The sequence below is a fragment of the Squalius cephalus genome (assembly GCF_949319135.1).
Source record: "Squalius cephalus genome assembly, chromosome: 9".
Lineage (NCBI taxonomy): Eukaryota > Metazoa > Chordata > Actinopteri > Cypriniformes > Leuciscidae > Squalius > Squalius cephalus.
In genome coordinates this window covers 6318551-6336679 of record NC_137130.1, presented here as the reverse complement: position 1 = coordinate 6336679, position 18129 = coordinate 6318551, and the positions used below count along the sequence as shown (strand labels likewise).

The window sequence follows — 18129 nt, the reverse complement described above, 5'->3', positions numbered from 1 at the left end:
TGTATCTCATGAAGCTAAAATAACCTGAAGTGTGTAGTGTAGCTAAATATCTCTGATATTTAAATTTGATTGGTTACTAAATAATTCCCATACTTCCATTTATGCTGTAGTTTTGATGACTTTAATATTATAATAAATGTGGAAAATGTATCATGCTAAAGTTACTGGCATTATATTCTCATGACATTGATGATGGAAGATTGACATGAAGTGGTGCAGCGCAGACCGATCAGTGTAAAAAATATCACGTGGAACATTAACATATGCCAACATGATGATTTATGAGCAGCAGTGTATGTGCTTGGTAAGTGTTATGATCATATCAAGATTGCACTATTGAAATGTCACAGTGTTTGTTGTCTTTATATTTGCATGCAGTGTGTGATAATGGTGTGACATCTGGAAAACTCCTGTGGTTACTGCCGTGGATAGTGATAAAACTTTATTTAAATTGTTCTCATAAACAAGATCAAATTCATGTCATGTACAAATAAATTTATTGCACAAGCTTAAATGAATACATAACTTTATTTAAATAAATGCTTTGTCATAACAAAAAAAGACAAAGGTTAAAAGAGTACATAAATTACAAGTTGAATAAATATTACACAGTGATATTCACTTTCTTAATAATTTGAGTTTTTTTTTTTTTTTTTTTTTTTTTTTTTCATTTTATTGGTTTTTAATAAGAGTTCCAAATGCTGAACATTTTTAGAGTCCTCCAGCCACTAATGGGTCTTTTTCACATGCCAGTTTAAGCCACATTTAGGTGGTCAATCATCAAGTCTTTTCTCATCCACAAAAAAACAAAGAAATCAATAAAGAAAAAAACTGTTATGCATTCAGAGAAAGAAAACCTGTCGTTTCTACTGTAGTGTGAGTTATGAACACTGCTGTCTACCCAAGTAGGAGATTCGGAATCTGATGAAAGCAGATAAGCACAAAAGCAACATGCTGCGTCCTGGCAATCGATAGTCTTTTACCTCTAATTACAAATCAGAACGGATCAAAATCACATTAATGACATTTCTTTCCCATTCTCACAATAACACCCAGATGGATTCTACGACCTGGGGAAACAAGGTAAAACTTAATTTCAGCCACAGTGCATCGTCTTATAACATTCAGGGTTTTCAGATAAACATTTTTACTCGTGACCAAAGCTGTTGCGTGCCTGCTTATCAGATTCCGAGACAGTCTACCTAAAAATTCTACTATGAAGTGTGAAGCACTGCAAAAATTTGTATTTTTGTCTGTTTTTTTTTTCCAGTAAAAATATCTAGACGTTTTTAAAACAAGATCAATTGACTTGAGAAGCAACACTTTGGAATAAAGTAATGCTTATTCTCATTGAATATGTCTTGAATTATCACCTTCATAATGTTCTTTCTTCCATGGAACACAAAAGAAGATATTTGCAGCTGCGTTATGAACAAGTGAATGGTGAACACGGCTGTCAAGCAAGATTTTCAGGGCAAGATTTTGAATTAACAGCTACTTTTTGCACAAAGCTCTCATACAACTTTCTATGACATGTATGGTGCTTCGTTTGTTCATTTTGAAGCTTGACAAACTATAGAAGTGAGCAGCTCGGACATTATGCTAAACTTCTCCTTTGGTGTTCCACAGAAGAAAGTAAGTCAAACTGGTCTGAAACAGAGTTTGTTTTTCTTTCCCTAAAACTTGAATGCAATTCAAGATACGATTTTGCTTTTCAAGTAAATTGTACTACTTTTAAAGTCGTTCAGATGATTTTACCTGGAAAACAAGACACGAATACTGATGAAGAAAACGATTTTTGCAGTATGTGTTGTGTGTTGTGAAGGGAGGCCCAGCACAAGATCACCGCTTAAGGCTCTCACCCGCTCTCCTTCTCCCCGGATATCACTGAGACGCAAAGTCTATTAAGAGTAGATGGAGAATAGACTGTGATTGGTAGAGTTGTATTACTGGTAAACCCACTGAATGATGATGCGGGTCTCAGGCTTGGGCTTGCGAAGCCCCTGTCAAAGGTGCTCAGGCAGGGTATCTGTCCGAGGCCTGCTCCTGCTCCTATACCTGAACTGAGATTCACTTTGAGACGGCACTAAACGTGTGGCAAGGTAAGGAATTAAGTGCAAGCTGCTTTCTTTAAATGGGGGAGGGGGCTTTCGGCATGGATCAGGACCTGGATGACTCTGATTACTGATTTCGCCCTGTGGTAAAGACACCTACGAGGCGAATTGTGCAATAACAGCGGCGACTACGCCTCCACGACGTACTCGAGACACCTGCGAAAGTCTGGTTAACCCGCACGCCCTGAACTCACTCTTTCTCTCACTCTCCACCACCTCCTATTTGAGAGCCAATTGTCATTCGCAATTCTTTTTTGACATGCAACGGTTACATTCTGCTCACCTGTGGTTATTTAAAATTACAGCCGGGCCCACACGGAATCGTTGTGCATGGAATTCTATGCAACGTTCTCTGGCTAATTTGATTGTGCTTTGAGCTACCAATAAGAACGTAGTTTTCTCAACTCCACGAATATGAAATATGAAATATGGAATATGCAGATGGGCGGATTCCGTCCGGGCCTGGTTATGATGGGTATTTATATGATTGAGATCTGGATAGATTAGTGACTATTTTTACAGCCCCCTCCCAGCAGTGAAACTATGATCATTCGGGCCCTGAAATAAGATCCGGATGGACCCATTGTGGCAGGGAATGGCTTCACTTACTCTTCAAGAGCTGAACGGTGAGTATCCCTGTTTGATGTATAGCTTGATTGAAAATACTCTCGTCAGCAATTACACACATTTGCAGTCTCTGTCAAATCAATCGTCAGCTTATTCGTAAGAGAAATAACAGTAAATGAGCTAGCGCTAGCTGGACTACGATCTCCCTATCTTAGCCTCGGTGCAGGGAGCGATTTCTGATAGCTGCTTGACATACAATGTAGTGTAGTGTAACGGATTTCGTATCTGATCTGATGCAATATTTGAACGCAATTGAGGTCCTTCGTCAATATGAAAAGGTTGTTTCGTTCCCCTTGGCTATTGTGTAACGTTCACGTCACCATTCAAATGTATTTGCATGTAGGAAGGCACTGAGACTCGCACACAGAAACTCACACTGAACGTCGCTGTAGTGAAACACACCTTCTGTTTCCACCGTGCCTTGTGGTTAGATGAAATACAGAAATACAAATTAAATGTGTCATCATGCTAACCAAAAGAGCTATTACCGATTTGTGAACAGTCAAAGTGGGCGGATCCTAAAAAGTGGTCCGACCTGCATTCAAATGAGCAAGTTGTCACTGTGACAGGTCAGATGGAAATATGCAAATTGATAATGCTAAAACTCCTTTGCTGAGCACCAGATCGTTGTGGTTGTTTGTTAAGGACAACAAAACAAAAAAGAAAACATTCAATAATCTAGAGTTAAAGGTAATATACCAAGGTTGCACCTATTTTCAGTGAAACCAAATGGTCGAGGAACATGGCTCATAAGTGGACTTTCATTACCTCCATGAAGTCAAAGGAAACAGCACATAACAAAAGTTATTCCGCAAAAAATAAAATAAAATCAAACATTACAGACAGAAAGAAACTACCGCTCTGCACGGTGAACGTCCGTCAAAGTTCAAACGCAAATGCTGGGAGCGTTTAAGGGTTACAGCATCTGTCTCGATTTTAACTCAGCCCAGATGCCACAATATCTGATACAAAACTATTCCAGAGTGGCCCTTTCTTTTCTAGGCGTGGACACCGATTGATTCTGTGTGTGGACTTTATTTCTCGTTCGGGATTGCTCTGCTCACCCGTGTAAAAATGCTGTCTGTTTACATAGGCACGGTTGGCATGTTAGGTAAGCTACAAAGTCTGGAGCCACTGAAACAGATTTGTCTAATGGGATCCTGGTTTTCACTACGTTCTGGGTGGGATATGCCACAAAGACAAAAAAAAAACATTCTTTTTTTGAAAGCTATCGCCGTATTTCATTTCTCACGCGGGTGTGCACGCAAACGCACACTCGTACACACACACGCGCATACACTGAACTTGGTGAAGTTACACATTTCCAAGCAGGTTCCCCAATGAATAAGTGCTCTGACATGACCAAAAAAGCCAGATAGAGATGACTGTATAAGCAGATCTCTAACATGTGTTTTCCTTCTTCTTCTTTTTTTTTTTTTTGGAAAACAAATGTTTTTTGTGTTTTTGTTTTTTTCAAATAGTAAGAGTTCCTGCTATCTCCTTTGATACCTTGACAACAAAAGATGTAAAAGACCAAGATAGCCCTGTTAATATTCAACATGCCATATATTCTTTTTTTTTGTAGTTTTTTGTTTTATGTTAACTTTAAACAAAACAGTATGGTGCTCAAACCCCAGCTTCTATAAAAATATATAATTGTATGTATATATTTTTAACATTTTTTTTGTTGTTGCCGGGACTCAGCTCTAGCAGGGGACTCCTCTGATTGGCTGAGTCCAGTGAGATAGAGATGAGCGCTCAGTCAAAACGATTCCTGTGGATTATCTCACTTTAACATTTTCTTTTTAGTCTGATTGTTCATATTTGTAATAGCTGTTGTGTTTCTTTGTCGTTTTGCATCAAAATCTCAAAGTGACTGGCGGGTAGACTGGTGGGACAGGACAAGGAGGGTGGGCCCTAGGTCTGGTGATCAGGGTGGGTTGATTCTCACTCGTTGTTGTTACTGTTCTCCAAATCCTTGCACTGGATGTTACCGCCGCTGTAGTCAGTGCCGGGCAGCTGCACGCCATATTTGTCCACACACCAGCAGATGCCTCGTTTCCGGCCGCGGGAGGGCTTGCACTGCAGGGTGGACAAGGGACAAAGGGTCATATAACTGCAAGCTGTCCAACTCAATGAGAATGCCTCAACTAGGACCGGTATGCATTCACAAAATATTCGTGGTGTGATGTAATCAGAAAAAGACGGTCAATTCAAGTGTACAAGACTGTGTTGATTATAATGGGAGTGATTTAGTTTTGAAACTACATATTTTTAAATGCAACTAGTTGACTAATTTTCTTAAGTAGACTTTAAAGAAAAAAAGCATTACAGCTACAGCTGTAAAGATGTATGGACATGGGGGTAGTAGTAATGGTCTTTTTAATTATTTATTAATTAAATAAAGTATTTAAAGGGATAGTTCACCCAAAAATGAAAATTCTGTCATCAATTACTCACTCTCATGTCAGTCCGAACCCGCAAGACTTTCGTTCATCTTCGGGAACACAAATGAAAATCTTTCTGATGAAATCTGAGAGCTTTCTGTCCCTCCATTGACAGCTACGCAACTACCACTTAAGCCGCGTTTCCACCGAAATTACCCGGAGCAATTTGTCCCAGGAACTTTTTTGTTTTTTGACCTATTGCTAGCCGCATTTCCACCGCGGTCTAAAGTACTGTGAAGATTAGGCAAATAGTCCGGTGACTAAATAGTAGGACTGCGCGCGACTTTACAGTTCCCACTGGATTTCATCCTCTGAATTTAAGCTTAATAAAGCCTGAACCTTGTTGTCGGTCCCTTGGTCGTATTTTTTAAACTCAGTTGTTGAATAGTAGACGACTGTTACTGCAAGCACTGCAACAGATGGTGGTTGAATAAAATGCTGCGTGGAGTCAACCAATCAAAATGCGGCATGAACTCAACCAATCAGCATGTTCAGCACCCAAGTTCCACCCCTGCAAGTTCCTGAACTTTGAAAAAGTACTACCTCGCGAGCAGGGACTTTCGGAGGGGGAAATATTTACTCTGGAACTTCATTTAGACCCTGGTTCCTGCACAAAGTTCCTAGTTCCTGGGTAAAGTTCCTGCGGTGGAAACGCGGCATAGACTGTTCAAAAAGTTCATAAGGAGATCGTAAAACTAATCCATATGAATTGAGCAGTTTAGTCCAAATTTTCTGAAAAGACTCGATTGCTTTATATGATGAGCAGATTGAATTTAGGCTTTTATTCACATATAAACATTGATCAGCGAAAATAAACAGAAGCTCGCTTGATGCGCAAGAACAAAACTCATTGGTTCTTGCAGATGCTCAAACGTCCTGCGTAACATGAGAATGAACCTCATTGGTTCTCGCAGGTCAAACGTTAAACATGCTTGAGCTTCCGTTTACCACAACTGATGTGTGAGTTGATGAATGTTTATATGTGAATATAAAAACCGAAATTCAATCTGTTCATCATAAAAAGCAATCGTGTCTCTTCAGAACATTTGGACTAAACTGCTCATTTGTTTTTCGAAGATTTGGTTTGGAACGATGAGTGAGTACTTAATGACAGAATTTCCATTTGTGGGTGAACTATCCCTTAAAGGGGATTTAAGGGAATGAAGAAAAACAAAGAACAGTAAAACAGCCAAATATTATATATTATTTTAAATATGCATGCATTCACTCTTAATAATATGCAGAAAATGGTTCCGTTTTTGTTTTCGTCATATTCAAGTATGATTTACATGAATCACGTAAATGATAGCCTATACCTTTGAATTAAAAGGGTGACATTTGACAAAAAGGTTGAGTAGTTTGCATCACTAATTACATTCTACCTCACACTTTCTCCCAACTAAAACTGAAGCGTTTCACTTCAATTCATGTTTAACTTCCGTAAACTGTAATGCCCTTCTTTGATTTGATTGGCCATCTCAATCATTTATGAAATTGGCGAAGACTGTAAGACCACTGAGGTAGACCAGCCTAAAAATGTAACTTTTAAATCTTTTTATCACCCTAACAACAAGCAGAGGCTGTGCATAATGTAGCCCAGCAGAGCAGAAAATGTAAATAAACGAGTGGACCTCACGAATAGACTACTTGATTAGATGACTGGTGTGATATGGTGTATTTTAAGTTGCAAAGCAACATTGCAAATCACTGCATTATTATAGAATTCAACTGATGGATGGTCACATGTATGTATATTTTACAAATTTGGTTAATCATTTGGTTTGGGTTCATGTAGCCCAAAAATAAAAAGAATCACATGGTATACAAGAGACAATATTATTATTTTTATTTTTTTTAGTGGTAGGGATTTTTCAGTGACTATGCAAATGACATCAATACACCAGTTGGTGGTGACTATCTGTGTGAGTTATTTGAATTATTGACTGATCAAAACAGATATACTCAGGAAAGGTTGCTGAGAGACGCGCAGTGGTTCTGCAATGAGTTTGTTTCTAACTATTTTTGTTGACGGCATTAAAATCGACTGATTTTAATGATAAAAAAAATCTATCATATTAAATTGAAACATCCATGTTATACAATAAAAGAAACAACAGTCTTACCTGCTTGCGCTTGAAGAAGCCCTTCCTGTCACAGTTAGGCAGGTAGAGGGAAAGAGCCATGACGCGTGAGGTGTCTTTCATACTTTGAATGATTCCATCCAGCTTCCTTCTGCAGGGACCCTGCGTCAGACCAACACATTGTGAGTTACATCATCACCTCAGTGTTTACGGCTAGCTATCATTTTACTGCAGCTGCTGCGTCACACAACTTACAAATTCAGGCTCATGCTTGTCAATGGGAAGGGGGGAGTAATCCATCGTCCCCAGTGTGCGAAGCTTCTCCTGTTGTTTCTTCTTGTCCTTGCGCACGGCAGCCTGCTTCTTGCTGTTGATTACATCTGGAATTTTAAGGGGAATTTTAGGACTCTGGTCTTCAGTTGTGTCTGGCTTCACTGTATCATCATGCTCTATTGATTCACGATCTAAGACAAAGAGAATCAAACAATAAGCGTTAACTAGGCTTTTACTGCAAGAAAATGTGAGTGCACGTGCAAAACTCACAGCCATGATGCTAAAGTGGTTGCCAGGGCGTTGCTATTGTTTTTAGTATATTATTCTCTATTATATTCTTGACTCTGAAATTTTCAGGTCCTATGATGTAAATCTATGGGATTTTTTCACACGCTTTATCATCCGCCCAGCTAAAAAATGCATTAGCAAACCTTAATAAGCCGCACAATTTGGTATCATTCAGATTATAGTACCAACCTTGTTTGATTGGTCATCTCAGTCATTTTGACAGTGATGAGCGCTGTAAGACCACTGAGACATGCCAGCATAAAAATTTTACTTTATTTTTCACACTTTATTTTAAGGTGATGTAGTTACATTGTACTTACTCAAATAAGAACTGATTAATATTAATTAACTACATGTACTTACTATATAGTTATGGATAGAGTTTGGTTTAGGGTTAGTTACTTGTAATGATGCATAATTTACTGTTATTACTATAATAAGTACATGAAGTAAATACGTCACCTTAAAATAAATTGTTACCAAAACTTTTTGTCATCCTAACAACAGACAAAGTGGTGTGTAATGGAGTCGGTGGTTAGACAACTGGTCGACTATTGTGATATGTTGTATTTTAGGTTGTTTACAGTTGCAAAGCAACATTGCTACAAATTTGATTTATAAAAACAAGACAAATATCAGAAAAATCCCCCCCCTCAAAAGGCTTTTTTCTTACACACCCTGGTTGCTAATGAGAGTGTAAACATTAAAGCAACTGTTTTTCCACCAAATGTTTCCTATGCATTTGTTTACAGAGGGAGGGGGCAGGATCAACAGCTGATAACCACCCCCCCCCCACCCCCACCCCCCACCCCCCCAACCTATCACACCCTCTACAACTTGACAAAAATCCCCAAATCCTAAAAATTCTAATGCTATTAGATGGGATTTTTCTAAAATGCACTTAGGTGTACTGCCTAAACATTGAATGCGCTTCTGTTTTTACAACTGAATAATTCCTTTGATTACATTGTAGCGCATGTGCATGAGTGAGAACAGAAACGGCTTTTCAAAGGACCCTTAACAGCCCAGAGAAGTACTTGAAGAACTTTGAAGTCACAATAACCATAACACCATGACAACCACAACCTTCTTCTTCAAGAATCTAAGGCTGTGTATGTAGTAACTGTCAACATGTGTCCAGGGAAAATGTGGAGATATTGCGCAAAACGAGTAATTCAAGCACATATAGCTTGATAGTAAAACTCCACAGGATACATGCCTCTACTTATAAATTGTCTTTCCACTGAAGGCAAATACTTTGGATGCAGAGCGAAGCCAAACATAGTACATCCAGAGGAGATTATCAGATCATTAACACTAAGCATACAATATCAGGAGATAAAATTACATTGACATTTAGTCATTCAAACCAGTAAAATCAACTAATAAATTCATATTTATCATATTTGCAATACCAAATGCCATTTTTAATAGGTGTTATTATAGGAAGTGTATTTGTTTATGGTTGTGGTTTAATTATATAATTTAGTGAATATTATATTGTTTCCTTTCAGACTAAGCCTGATGCCAGCATGCGATGCAAATTTATGTAGCAATTCTAAATTCTGATAAATGCCCTCCTGTTTTTGCATGTTCTATATGAACACACCGAGCTGTTTTATTCAAATTGCTAATTTGTAGAGTATTTCATTAGTAAATACTTGAGTAAAGGATCGTGTTAGGCACAACACAAAGCGATTATTAAAACATATAGATTGATATTATAGTATTTTGTTGATATCGAGAATCAGTCCGAATGGAAATGGACATACGGATTCAGGCCTGAACATCAAGGCTGTTGGGGGTGCCAAGTATTTTTTCTGTGCATACAGCCAAGAGGGCATTATCAGACAGCTGAGGCAGCCAGCAGAAATGACTGAGATAACTGCCTTCGCAGTCCCTCAGTCGGACTGGGGCAGGCTGTTCTGGAGCGGGCCGGTGGTGAAAGAGTCTGTCTGACCTGGAGACGCATGGGGCGGGTGCCTGGTCATTACAGGAATTGGTTTCCTGGCTTCTGAAGTTACAATCAGAGCATGGTGCTGTCTCTTTGAAATCAATCCTGCAACCCATGACTTGGCAGACTGAAATTTCTGTACAGATTTCCCCGCAGGTCTGGGCTCCTGAAGCCACCGAATTTGAGATCACCTCATGGAAATGTCATAGGGAAGTTTGCCTAGAGGGAGATTTACATGGCTTAGAAATGTAGACTTAAAAGGGAGGGTGCAGGATGACTGGGTTGGCAAAAACAATTCCTTACGGTTGTTTTCGTGATTTTACTCCTTGCGCACGGTCCAAAAGCATCGCGTTTATGAAATCAGCAATGACTAGAGTTTGTAAACCACTAAATTCGTCTTTTCAGTTGCAGGCTTTTCGGAGTGAGGATCAAAATCACTTTTTCCATGCTCGTGGTCCCCAGCTTGTAAAGGTTTAGCGGGTCTGTGTTTAACATCTGACACACAGCCAAGATCCTGGAGCCAGGCCAAACCAGACGTATCACGTGTAGCCTGTCTATTCAAATGAGCTTTGGAAAGAATGCTCAAGAGGTATTGGTGTCTCTCCTCTTGGTCTTGCAAAACTTTTCATTAAGATAAAGGGACCCGAGCCTGGCCAAAAGAGATGCATCTGATAGGGCTCTGTTTAATAATTTACACGTGCGCTGGGCAATTATACTTCATGAATATCCACAGTTTCTTACAGCTTGGGGGCTAATGATGAAAGCAGATCCCCGTTTGAGTTGCGTTGTCACCTAGTCTGATTTCTTTTTCAGAATGTGCAGCCAAACAAGCCGAGAAATGCAAATACAAGGTGCTTCTGAAATCCTTAGGGGCCTCAAACCATGTTCTTTAGTCTCTTATTAGCATGCACGGTTAGAATTAGGTCTTGCTATTGTTAAATATTCAGACTAGCTCTCCTTTGAAAGTCGTTCTTGAAGCAGGCCATTCTGCTGGGCTTGTCTTTGTCTTGCATTCATTGTCACAGACCAACCATGGCATCCCTGGCAAGACTCCACTGCTAAATATTTAAAGCCTGGACCGTGTCCACAACATGCTTGGGCTGCTGTAGCAGAGAAGCATGCTAGATTACCAGAAAGAATACCAAGAAATGCAACTGTGCACTAATGCGAGTTGAAGTCGGGGTAATTGCAAAGTGCAAAGTAACATTAAAAGCTACACTTTGGGATAACAGTTTCCATGTTGCAATATGCTATCAGTTACAACCAAGAAAGTCATCATATAACTTACTATTCAAACAAGCCCCCTGTAATTCAGGACAATGCAAAGTGATGACACCTGTCGATGCCTTTAAGGCTGAAAGCACATGTGCGCACCTCTTCATCGCCTGACCGTGTCTCATGTCATCAACACTCCGAAACATGAACTCAAGAGGTGCTCTTCAGGACATCAGTGGATCACTCGAAGTCGCTGATTTCAATTAGCTCAGACAATGGCAAGAGAACGATACTGTCTATAAGCTCAAGGCATCTTTCCGTCAAGAGTATCTAGGTACAATCTTTCCTCTCCTAAACTATCTTTTATTTATTAACTTGTTTATTCTTAAGATTCTATATAATCATTTAAAGGGGATATACAATTGTTCATGTGCGGCTTAAAGTGGAAAAACACCTTCGGATTTTCTACAGGTAAAATGGGCCTTAAAAAAACGATTTTTAACTGACACTGAAAAGCCAAAAATGATGAAATGCCCACGAGAAGGATTCATTGTAGGATATATTGAAGGTTTTAAACTGTAGGAAGTACGACTGGGTGTTATGATGGCAGAACTGTGTCAGCCAGAGATTTTGCTATACCATTTAAACTGTGGTAGATATATTTGCATGACTATCAGTGGACAGGACTGCTTTACATTGTTTACACATGAGAGCGACAAAGAAACAAGCAGTAATGTGAAAATGCGGCGTGAGATGTGTCCCAAACAAGTCAAGAAAGTATAATAAAATAAATGCTTTTTACATAAATTAACTCTCGAGTGCCTTGGCTTCATTTGCGGCTCAGAATTTAGCGTCATAACTACTCGTTGTATATGTTTAGTAAGTAATAGTAGACATTTTGAGTGTTATATGATGTGAGACTACTATAGTACACATAATAGTACACAGCAGTTAGAGTGTTAGCGTGATATAAATGAACATAATATCAAACTTGGGTAATTTCACCCACTTATAGTACAGTAGTAAGTGTGTGTTACTCATAGAATGAGCTTTATCAAATCATTTTCGAATAAATCGGCTATTCTGAGCAAGCAAAGTTTTGGGTCCAAGCTCCAAATCACCTTTCCCATGATCCTCAACAACCAAATGTAACAACTGTAACAGAGCTACTGCAAAGTAATGATTGTCTTGTGCTGTATCTTATCTATCCTCTCAAGAATCCTGCAGGGCACAAAATTTGAGGCAGCACTTTGGAACCACATCTGAACCTGTGCTGCAGGCAAGAAATTAGGCACCTTTTGTTCTCCTTCCCTAAAGAAACGTGACACTGCGGCTCCCCCTCCACCACCCCGAAGCACATGACAGGAGGTTTCAACAGGTCGGTGTCTTCTGCTAAACCACATGGTTCAGCCCTGCTGTCTGCTTACATTCTGTATGTTTAATTTTCTAAATGTGAGCTGTAAACCCATAGATTAAATAGATTGTTTTTGTGCGTTCACTGTTTTGGTCAGCCTAACATGTGTTCTTATTTAAGCAGGGCCCAGCGTGAGGATGTCGCAGCCTGGGAATCACGTTTCTGACAGAGACGAGACTACTGTGCAAGCTGATTTTCTTCACAGCTGTTACTCACTAGCTTTCCAGGTGCCAATGACAAATACACGCTGGGCAGATTGCTGTTAAACTTTACTGGAAGAAGTCATTCAAGCATGCTAAATAGGTTCCCTACTTGCATACCTCTGCAAAGGATGACAGGGCACTTGATATACGAGTGCTGTAGACTTATGGTAAAAAAAAATGGTTAAAAGTAACCAATGTGCAGATTATACTAAGTTTCAAAAGCTGGGCACCACTTTCAAAAAGTGCAAGAGATCTATTCAGGCTCTTTTCAGTGAAGCGAGCCGTATATCTGTCAGTGTCAGTCTGCTGTTGCAAGCAAGTATACGTTTCTGTGAGTTTGGCCTGTGGCATAATATAAAAATTTGATGACAGACAAGCAATAGAAGAACAACTGCGTCCCAATCCCTTGTAATCGTTGTTTAGTTATGGCTACGTCTCTGGTGGGTAAATAAAACGCATAAATCAGAGATACAGAAGTAACCGAATACAACAGCCAACTTCTTTTGGCCCGATTCTTTACGTTTGCACGCTCTTAGATTCAGACCGTGGTGTGCAATCGTTGCGAACACAGACTTAACGGGCAAGTAGCCTGTAGTCATATCTGTTGGCAACTGCTTCCAAGATCCACATGGCATGTCCAAACAGAAAGTCTCCCATGTGATCATTGACACATTTGCAGAATTTGCCAATCCATCAATGGCGACGGCATAACCTTTTGTACTTGGCTCAAAACATTCGATCTTTAAATGGTGAGCGCCAGCATTCAAGGCCATGAAGGTATAAGACTATTCACGTTATGTTCCTTGAGTGAGAAATTATTCCTTTTTAAACTTGTATTTCAATTTTATGTTTGCATAACTGTGAAACTGAGGGGGAATAAAAATGGATCAGGAAGACACGAGCCAAAAAGCTCTGAATCCTAATGCGGGCAAGGACGCTTGACCTCCCCCCCCCCTCTCTCTCTCTCTCTCTCTCTCTCTCTCTCTCTCTGTCTGTCCTGCCCAGCTAGTAAAACCAGGCTGAAACCGAATACCACGGGAGGCTAGAAGCGTTCCTCTAAATTCATCCCCATGCTTGACGAACAGCTCTTGATAGATCGGCTCCACAGACATTTTGCTGAATCACAAGGGCTCGACTGTGTGCCCACTGCAATCACAGAAGGGGTAAACCAGTAACCGCACTCATCAGAGGACTTCAGATAGAGACAAACGGGTTTCTGATGTGCACCTGTGTGTGAGGGGGTTGTATTTGTGTACAAACACCCACGGCTGAATTAAACCTCATCTGTTTTACAAAATTTGTGCTGTCTTGGAGAATAAAGCAAATTGTCTCCGTTTCATGCATTGCTGTTGTCTAAAATATATAGTTCTGAAACCACATAGTCCATTTTTGTTCATGTAGTTCAACTGTTAGAGTTTTGCACTAACAACACCAAGGTTGGGGGTTCGATTTCAGGGAAAAGCATGACTTGAATGCACTGAATAAAACCATTTGCCAAATACATAAATATAAATAAATATGCATGCTGTGCACGGTTATTCTTTATAAACATGCGATTTTTGCAGATAGGAGGGCTTGTGGACACACTACAGCTACCCTCCTTCCCATGGATTTAATCTTTGAACGGTAATCCATCCCTCAACACCACCCACAGACTTTAGACCTAAATTCAGAGCAACCTAGAATCTCAATCAAGAATATCATGAGACGTGGGTACACCATACAATGATGAGAGGTGTGATGATAACAATGGAGGAGTCACTAATGTCAATAGAGCACCACTGCCAAATCAAACACTAACTATGCACAAAGCAAGACTGTATGGAGTTATGCATCTTTCTTGAGGCTCTTTACACAGTTCTGAGCAGCATACTAAATTATGCAGTTCTGGTGAGTCTGATGCTGCTTTGCTACTGTGCCAATGAAATGTAGCATCAGAGCAGCCTTGAACTTTGTCATGATAGAATATATATTAGTTAGTTTATCTTTTATAGTTTAATGTTTTTATTCACAATCAGATTTTTCATACATTTCACCGCAAATTATTTCTGCGCACATACATTATATACACAAGTAGCTTTTTTTAACAATATTTCTTACAAAAAAAAGTACTGTGGCAGTAATGCCATTATATGAGACTCCAACCATGGCATTTTTTTGGTACTCCAAGTTCGTCCAAAACAATACCATGATGCTACTATGGTAGATGCCAAAAAACATGGTAGTACCATGACAAAAATACCATGGTAGACCCATGGTACCATGTCAAAAAACATGGTACTTTTAGTTGTAGGCTAGTGTTTGTTGATATTGGCTTTGAATAAAATAATCTACACTAATACTTATAATGCGCAGCACTCAAATGTGGAAGTACCAGATTATAATACAATGGTAACGGAATGGTATTTACATTATACGTACAATAATACCATGGTAGCCTACATTTCCATAAAACGCGGTACTACCACGGTACTATTTTTGTTAATGCCTTTGCAGCGCAAAGATTGCATTGAAAATCGTTTGTTAATGATTGGCTTTGGATGAAACCCAAACAGGTTTCACTAATCCTAACAACATGCAGCGCTGGAATATGATAGAAAACAGCAGTGAGGAGCACAGACCGGCCACAACACAGAAAAGCTCATGCAGAAACATACGCACGCAATAAAACTGGATCAGCGAAAGCCACAAAGTTCCCACCAGATACACGATCTCAACGCAACAATGCCTCCGTGCAACAAAGGCGCACTGCTTTCCAGTTAACTTACCAATTGGTGGGTGCGGTGGTTTGTATCCCTTCTCGTTCGTACACACTCCCCTGCCGTGCAGCAGGGCGTGAAGCGGCTTCTCCTCACCGTTGCGCGGCAGGCAGCGCAGCCCGTGTGTGCATGTACCGGTGTACACCCCGCATGCCTGCCCCTCCGCCAGCGCGCAAGTCAAGCAGCAGCCGCAGCCGGGCTCCTTCACCAGCTGACAGCCCATCGGGACCGGAGGACACATGGAGAGCGCCTTCTGATCGCACGGCTCGCACGGCACATAAGAGCCTCCGCTGATAGACAACGCCGTCAGAAATGTACCCAGCACAAGAAGAGCCATACTTCGTGTCAAAGTGAATGAGGTCCGATGGCGAAAAAAAAAAAAAAAAAAAAAAAAAAACCCAAGAACTAGATATGAGAACGCATGAACGTTTGGCTCAGATTCGACTCAAAGGAAAAGTCCGCATGCAAAGTGAAAGCACTGGTTGTGGTGTTTTAAAAATGATTCAATTAAAAATAGTCTCTTAAAAAGATGATAAAGAACAATCCGGTGGATTTTCATGTAAATACATATAAAATAAATGAATCACATAGGTATTCTCCAATAGTCCAGTTTGTGCGCAATTGGTTGCGCACTGAAATTCTGGACTTTCCGATTCCAAAACACTTTCCCCTCTGGAAGTTTTCTGAGCAGACTGATCAACTTCACAGCAGTGCTTGCCTTTTTAAAAACAGCCAAACCCAAACCCCTAACTATGAATAAGCCAAACAGCGGTGAAGGGAGGCGCACTTGCCAGATCGTGGCGCAGCGCCAGCGCCTTTTCCCCCCCTCGGCAATAGGATCAGTCTTTTACGCAGTGATGCCAAGAGCGCAGAGCAAAACACAAATCCATGCAAAATCGAAGATATGCTCCTCTGAGATCGTCCGTGCACTTTGTGGCTGGTATAGCGTCAGATTCGTTCGCGAAGCTCAGCGGCTTTCCAACAGATTCAAGACAAAACGCGACAAAAGGCAACATGGATGTGACATGATAAAGACGCTTCCTCGCATATATATTTGTGAGAATACATACAAAAGAGCACGATTAGAAGCGCTCTGCTGCAGGCACCACCTGTATTAGTGAGCGCAGATAACATGTACCTACGAGTAGGAGAGAACGGGGAGTGTTTTGTTTCAACGTCTGTAACTCTTTATTGTTTTGCTGTATGTGTCTCAAACAATTTTATATTATTCCCATGTTTGGCTTCTACAAATTCAAGTCGTTTTGAAATCTAATACTTATCCTCAAACTGTTCAAATTAGTGTGAAGTACAGCGTGTGCTGTTTATACAACCTACCGGTAGCACTAGAAAACGAATCACATTTACTTATATAAATAACGATGCCCTTTTTCAATCTCCACCGCACTCTCATTTGAAGCATTTTAGTTCAAAACAGTGAACATTTAGGACATATTTTCATTCTAAACATATAAAACAAAGATAAAAGGCTAACAAGTGTAGAGTTTAGAGTGGTTTTGAAGATGGCACAACTCTCCAAAGATAGAGAGTTTGTTTGAATGCTATATCAAATTTGACAAGAGAAGCTGCTGATTCAGATAACTTGTCATGCAATCTTCATCAGCGTGATCACAAATCGAATTAAAAGCCAGATGTGAAAGTATACCTTCCAACTCTTCTCATTAGAGTGGCAATCATCAATAGTGATTCATCCATGTAACTTGTTTCTAAATGGTTAAACTAACAGGGTAACAGTTCACCTTGGTCTCCCCTAGAAACTTATAAGCAACATTCACATGCGCTACTGACTACAACCATGAAGACAAATCACTGCAGTGCACAATTAAAACCAGCTGAGGTGTGTGGTAAATACTGTGGTAAATGCCTAGAGTCTCTTTTCTCTCATGCGGAGAGGCTTTCGTTGAGTTGCCAAGTCTCGTTTGAGCTTTAATTACAGTGGTCTTGGTGGTAGTTGAAGAATAGGCAATCTACACCCACCTGTTCCAAACTTTGAACTACTGAAACCACACTTTGAAAAGATGAGATTTAACAGACACGATTGTTCAATCATGCCGTTCGCTCGGTTTCCAAGTGGATCTCTGCTGTTTACATGTCCCTGGTTTGCCTTATAGAGTGCTCCAAAATGGCATTTGCACATGTCCCATATGTAAAGTTCATCAATGCGGCAAAATGAGCTGCTCTGTTTTGCTTAAAAATTGCTTTGTCAGATGTGCGATACCAAGTTTAAAGGACTGCACATGATATTTTTATTTCTTTTGATTGTTCTGTGTTTTTCATACATGCATGCTGTCTCTTGTTTTGCCCAGCTGTACAAGGCTGAGTGTCGGTTGTGGGCCTTGCTGTTGGATTTACTTCACCTCTGAGATTTTGACCACTAGAAGGAGCTGTTAGCAATGGTAAGAGGAATGAACACTGGCCCGCAGACGCTGATGTTTCATTACCAGAGATTTATACAGTGCTGCTGTACACATCTCACACTCAAGAGTCAAAGAGACAAACATCAGCCGTCAAGAATGCACATGCTGTTTTGATACGTGTAGTTTAGTGCCCTGTTGTCTCTGTATGCATGTTTCGAAAACATTATCTGTATAGGCCTATAGGCTAGATATTGTTTTAATAATCATATTTCAAGTAAGTCTGAATTGTTTGACTGATGTCATCTTTACACTAATGGGTCCACAGTGCCCGTCTTCCTGACATTGGTTGCTCATGGTGTCCGCAAAGATGTTTTGCTGT

At 40.1% G+C, this 18129-nt stretch overlaps 1 protein-coding gene across 2 annotated transcripts; it reads right to left on the bottom strand.

The window, feature by feature from the left end:
• Positions 1–1076: 1076 nt before the first annotated feature.
• Positions 1077–16494, bottom strand: igfbp5b (insulin-like growth factor binding protein 5b). Of its 2 annotated transcripts, none has more exons than XM_079882293.1 (4): positions 15385–16494; positions 7525–7733; positions 7312–7431; positions 1077–4823 (listed from the first exon to the last, which is right to left on the bottom strand). In XM_079882293.1, the coding sequence occupies exons 1-4, from the start codon at positions 15710–15712 to the stop codon at positions 4689–4691; spliced, it is 792 nt and encodes a 263-aa protein (XP_079738419.1). In that variant the 5' UTR covers positions 15713–16494; the 3' UTR covers positions 1077–4688. The 2 variants fall into 2 exon arrangements, with proteins under 2 accessions (XP_079738419.1, XP_079738420.1); XM_079882294.1 differs by having other exon boundaries at positions 7525–7649; positions 15385–16105.
• Positions 16495–18129: the final 1635 nt, after the last annotated feature.

Bases quoted from the DNA above. Each gene is read 5' to 3' on its own strand.
- igfbp5b (XM_079882293.1), bottom strand. From the start codon at position 15,712: ATGGCTCTTCTTGTGCTGGGTACATTTCTGACGGCGTTGTCTATCAGC. The intron at 7,734-15,384 runs GTAAGTTAACTG...TCTTTGTCTTAG, and splicing joins ACCACCGCACCCACCAATTG to ATCGTGAATCAATAGAGCAT. The intron at 7,432-7,524 runs GTAAGTTGTGTG...GGTCTGACGCAG, and splicing joins ACAAGCATGAGCCTGAATTT to GGTCCCTGCAGAAGGAAGCT.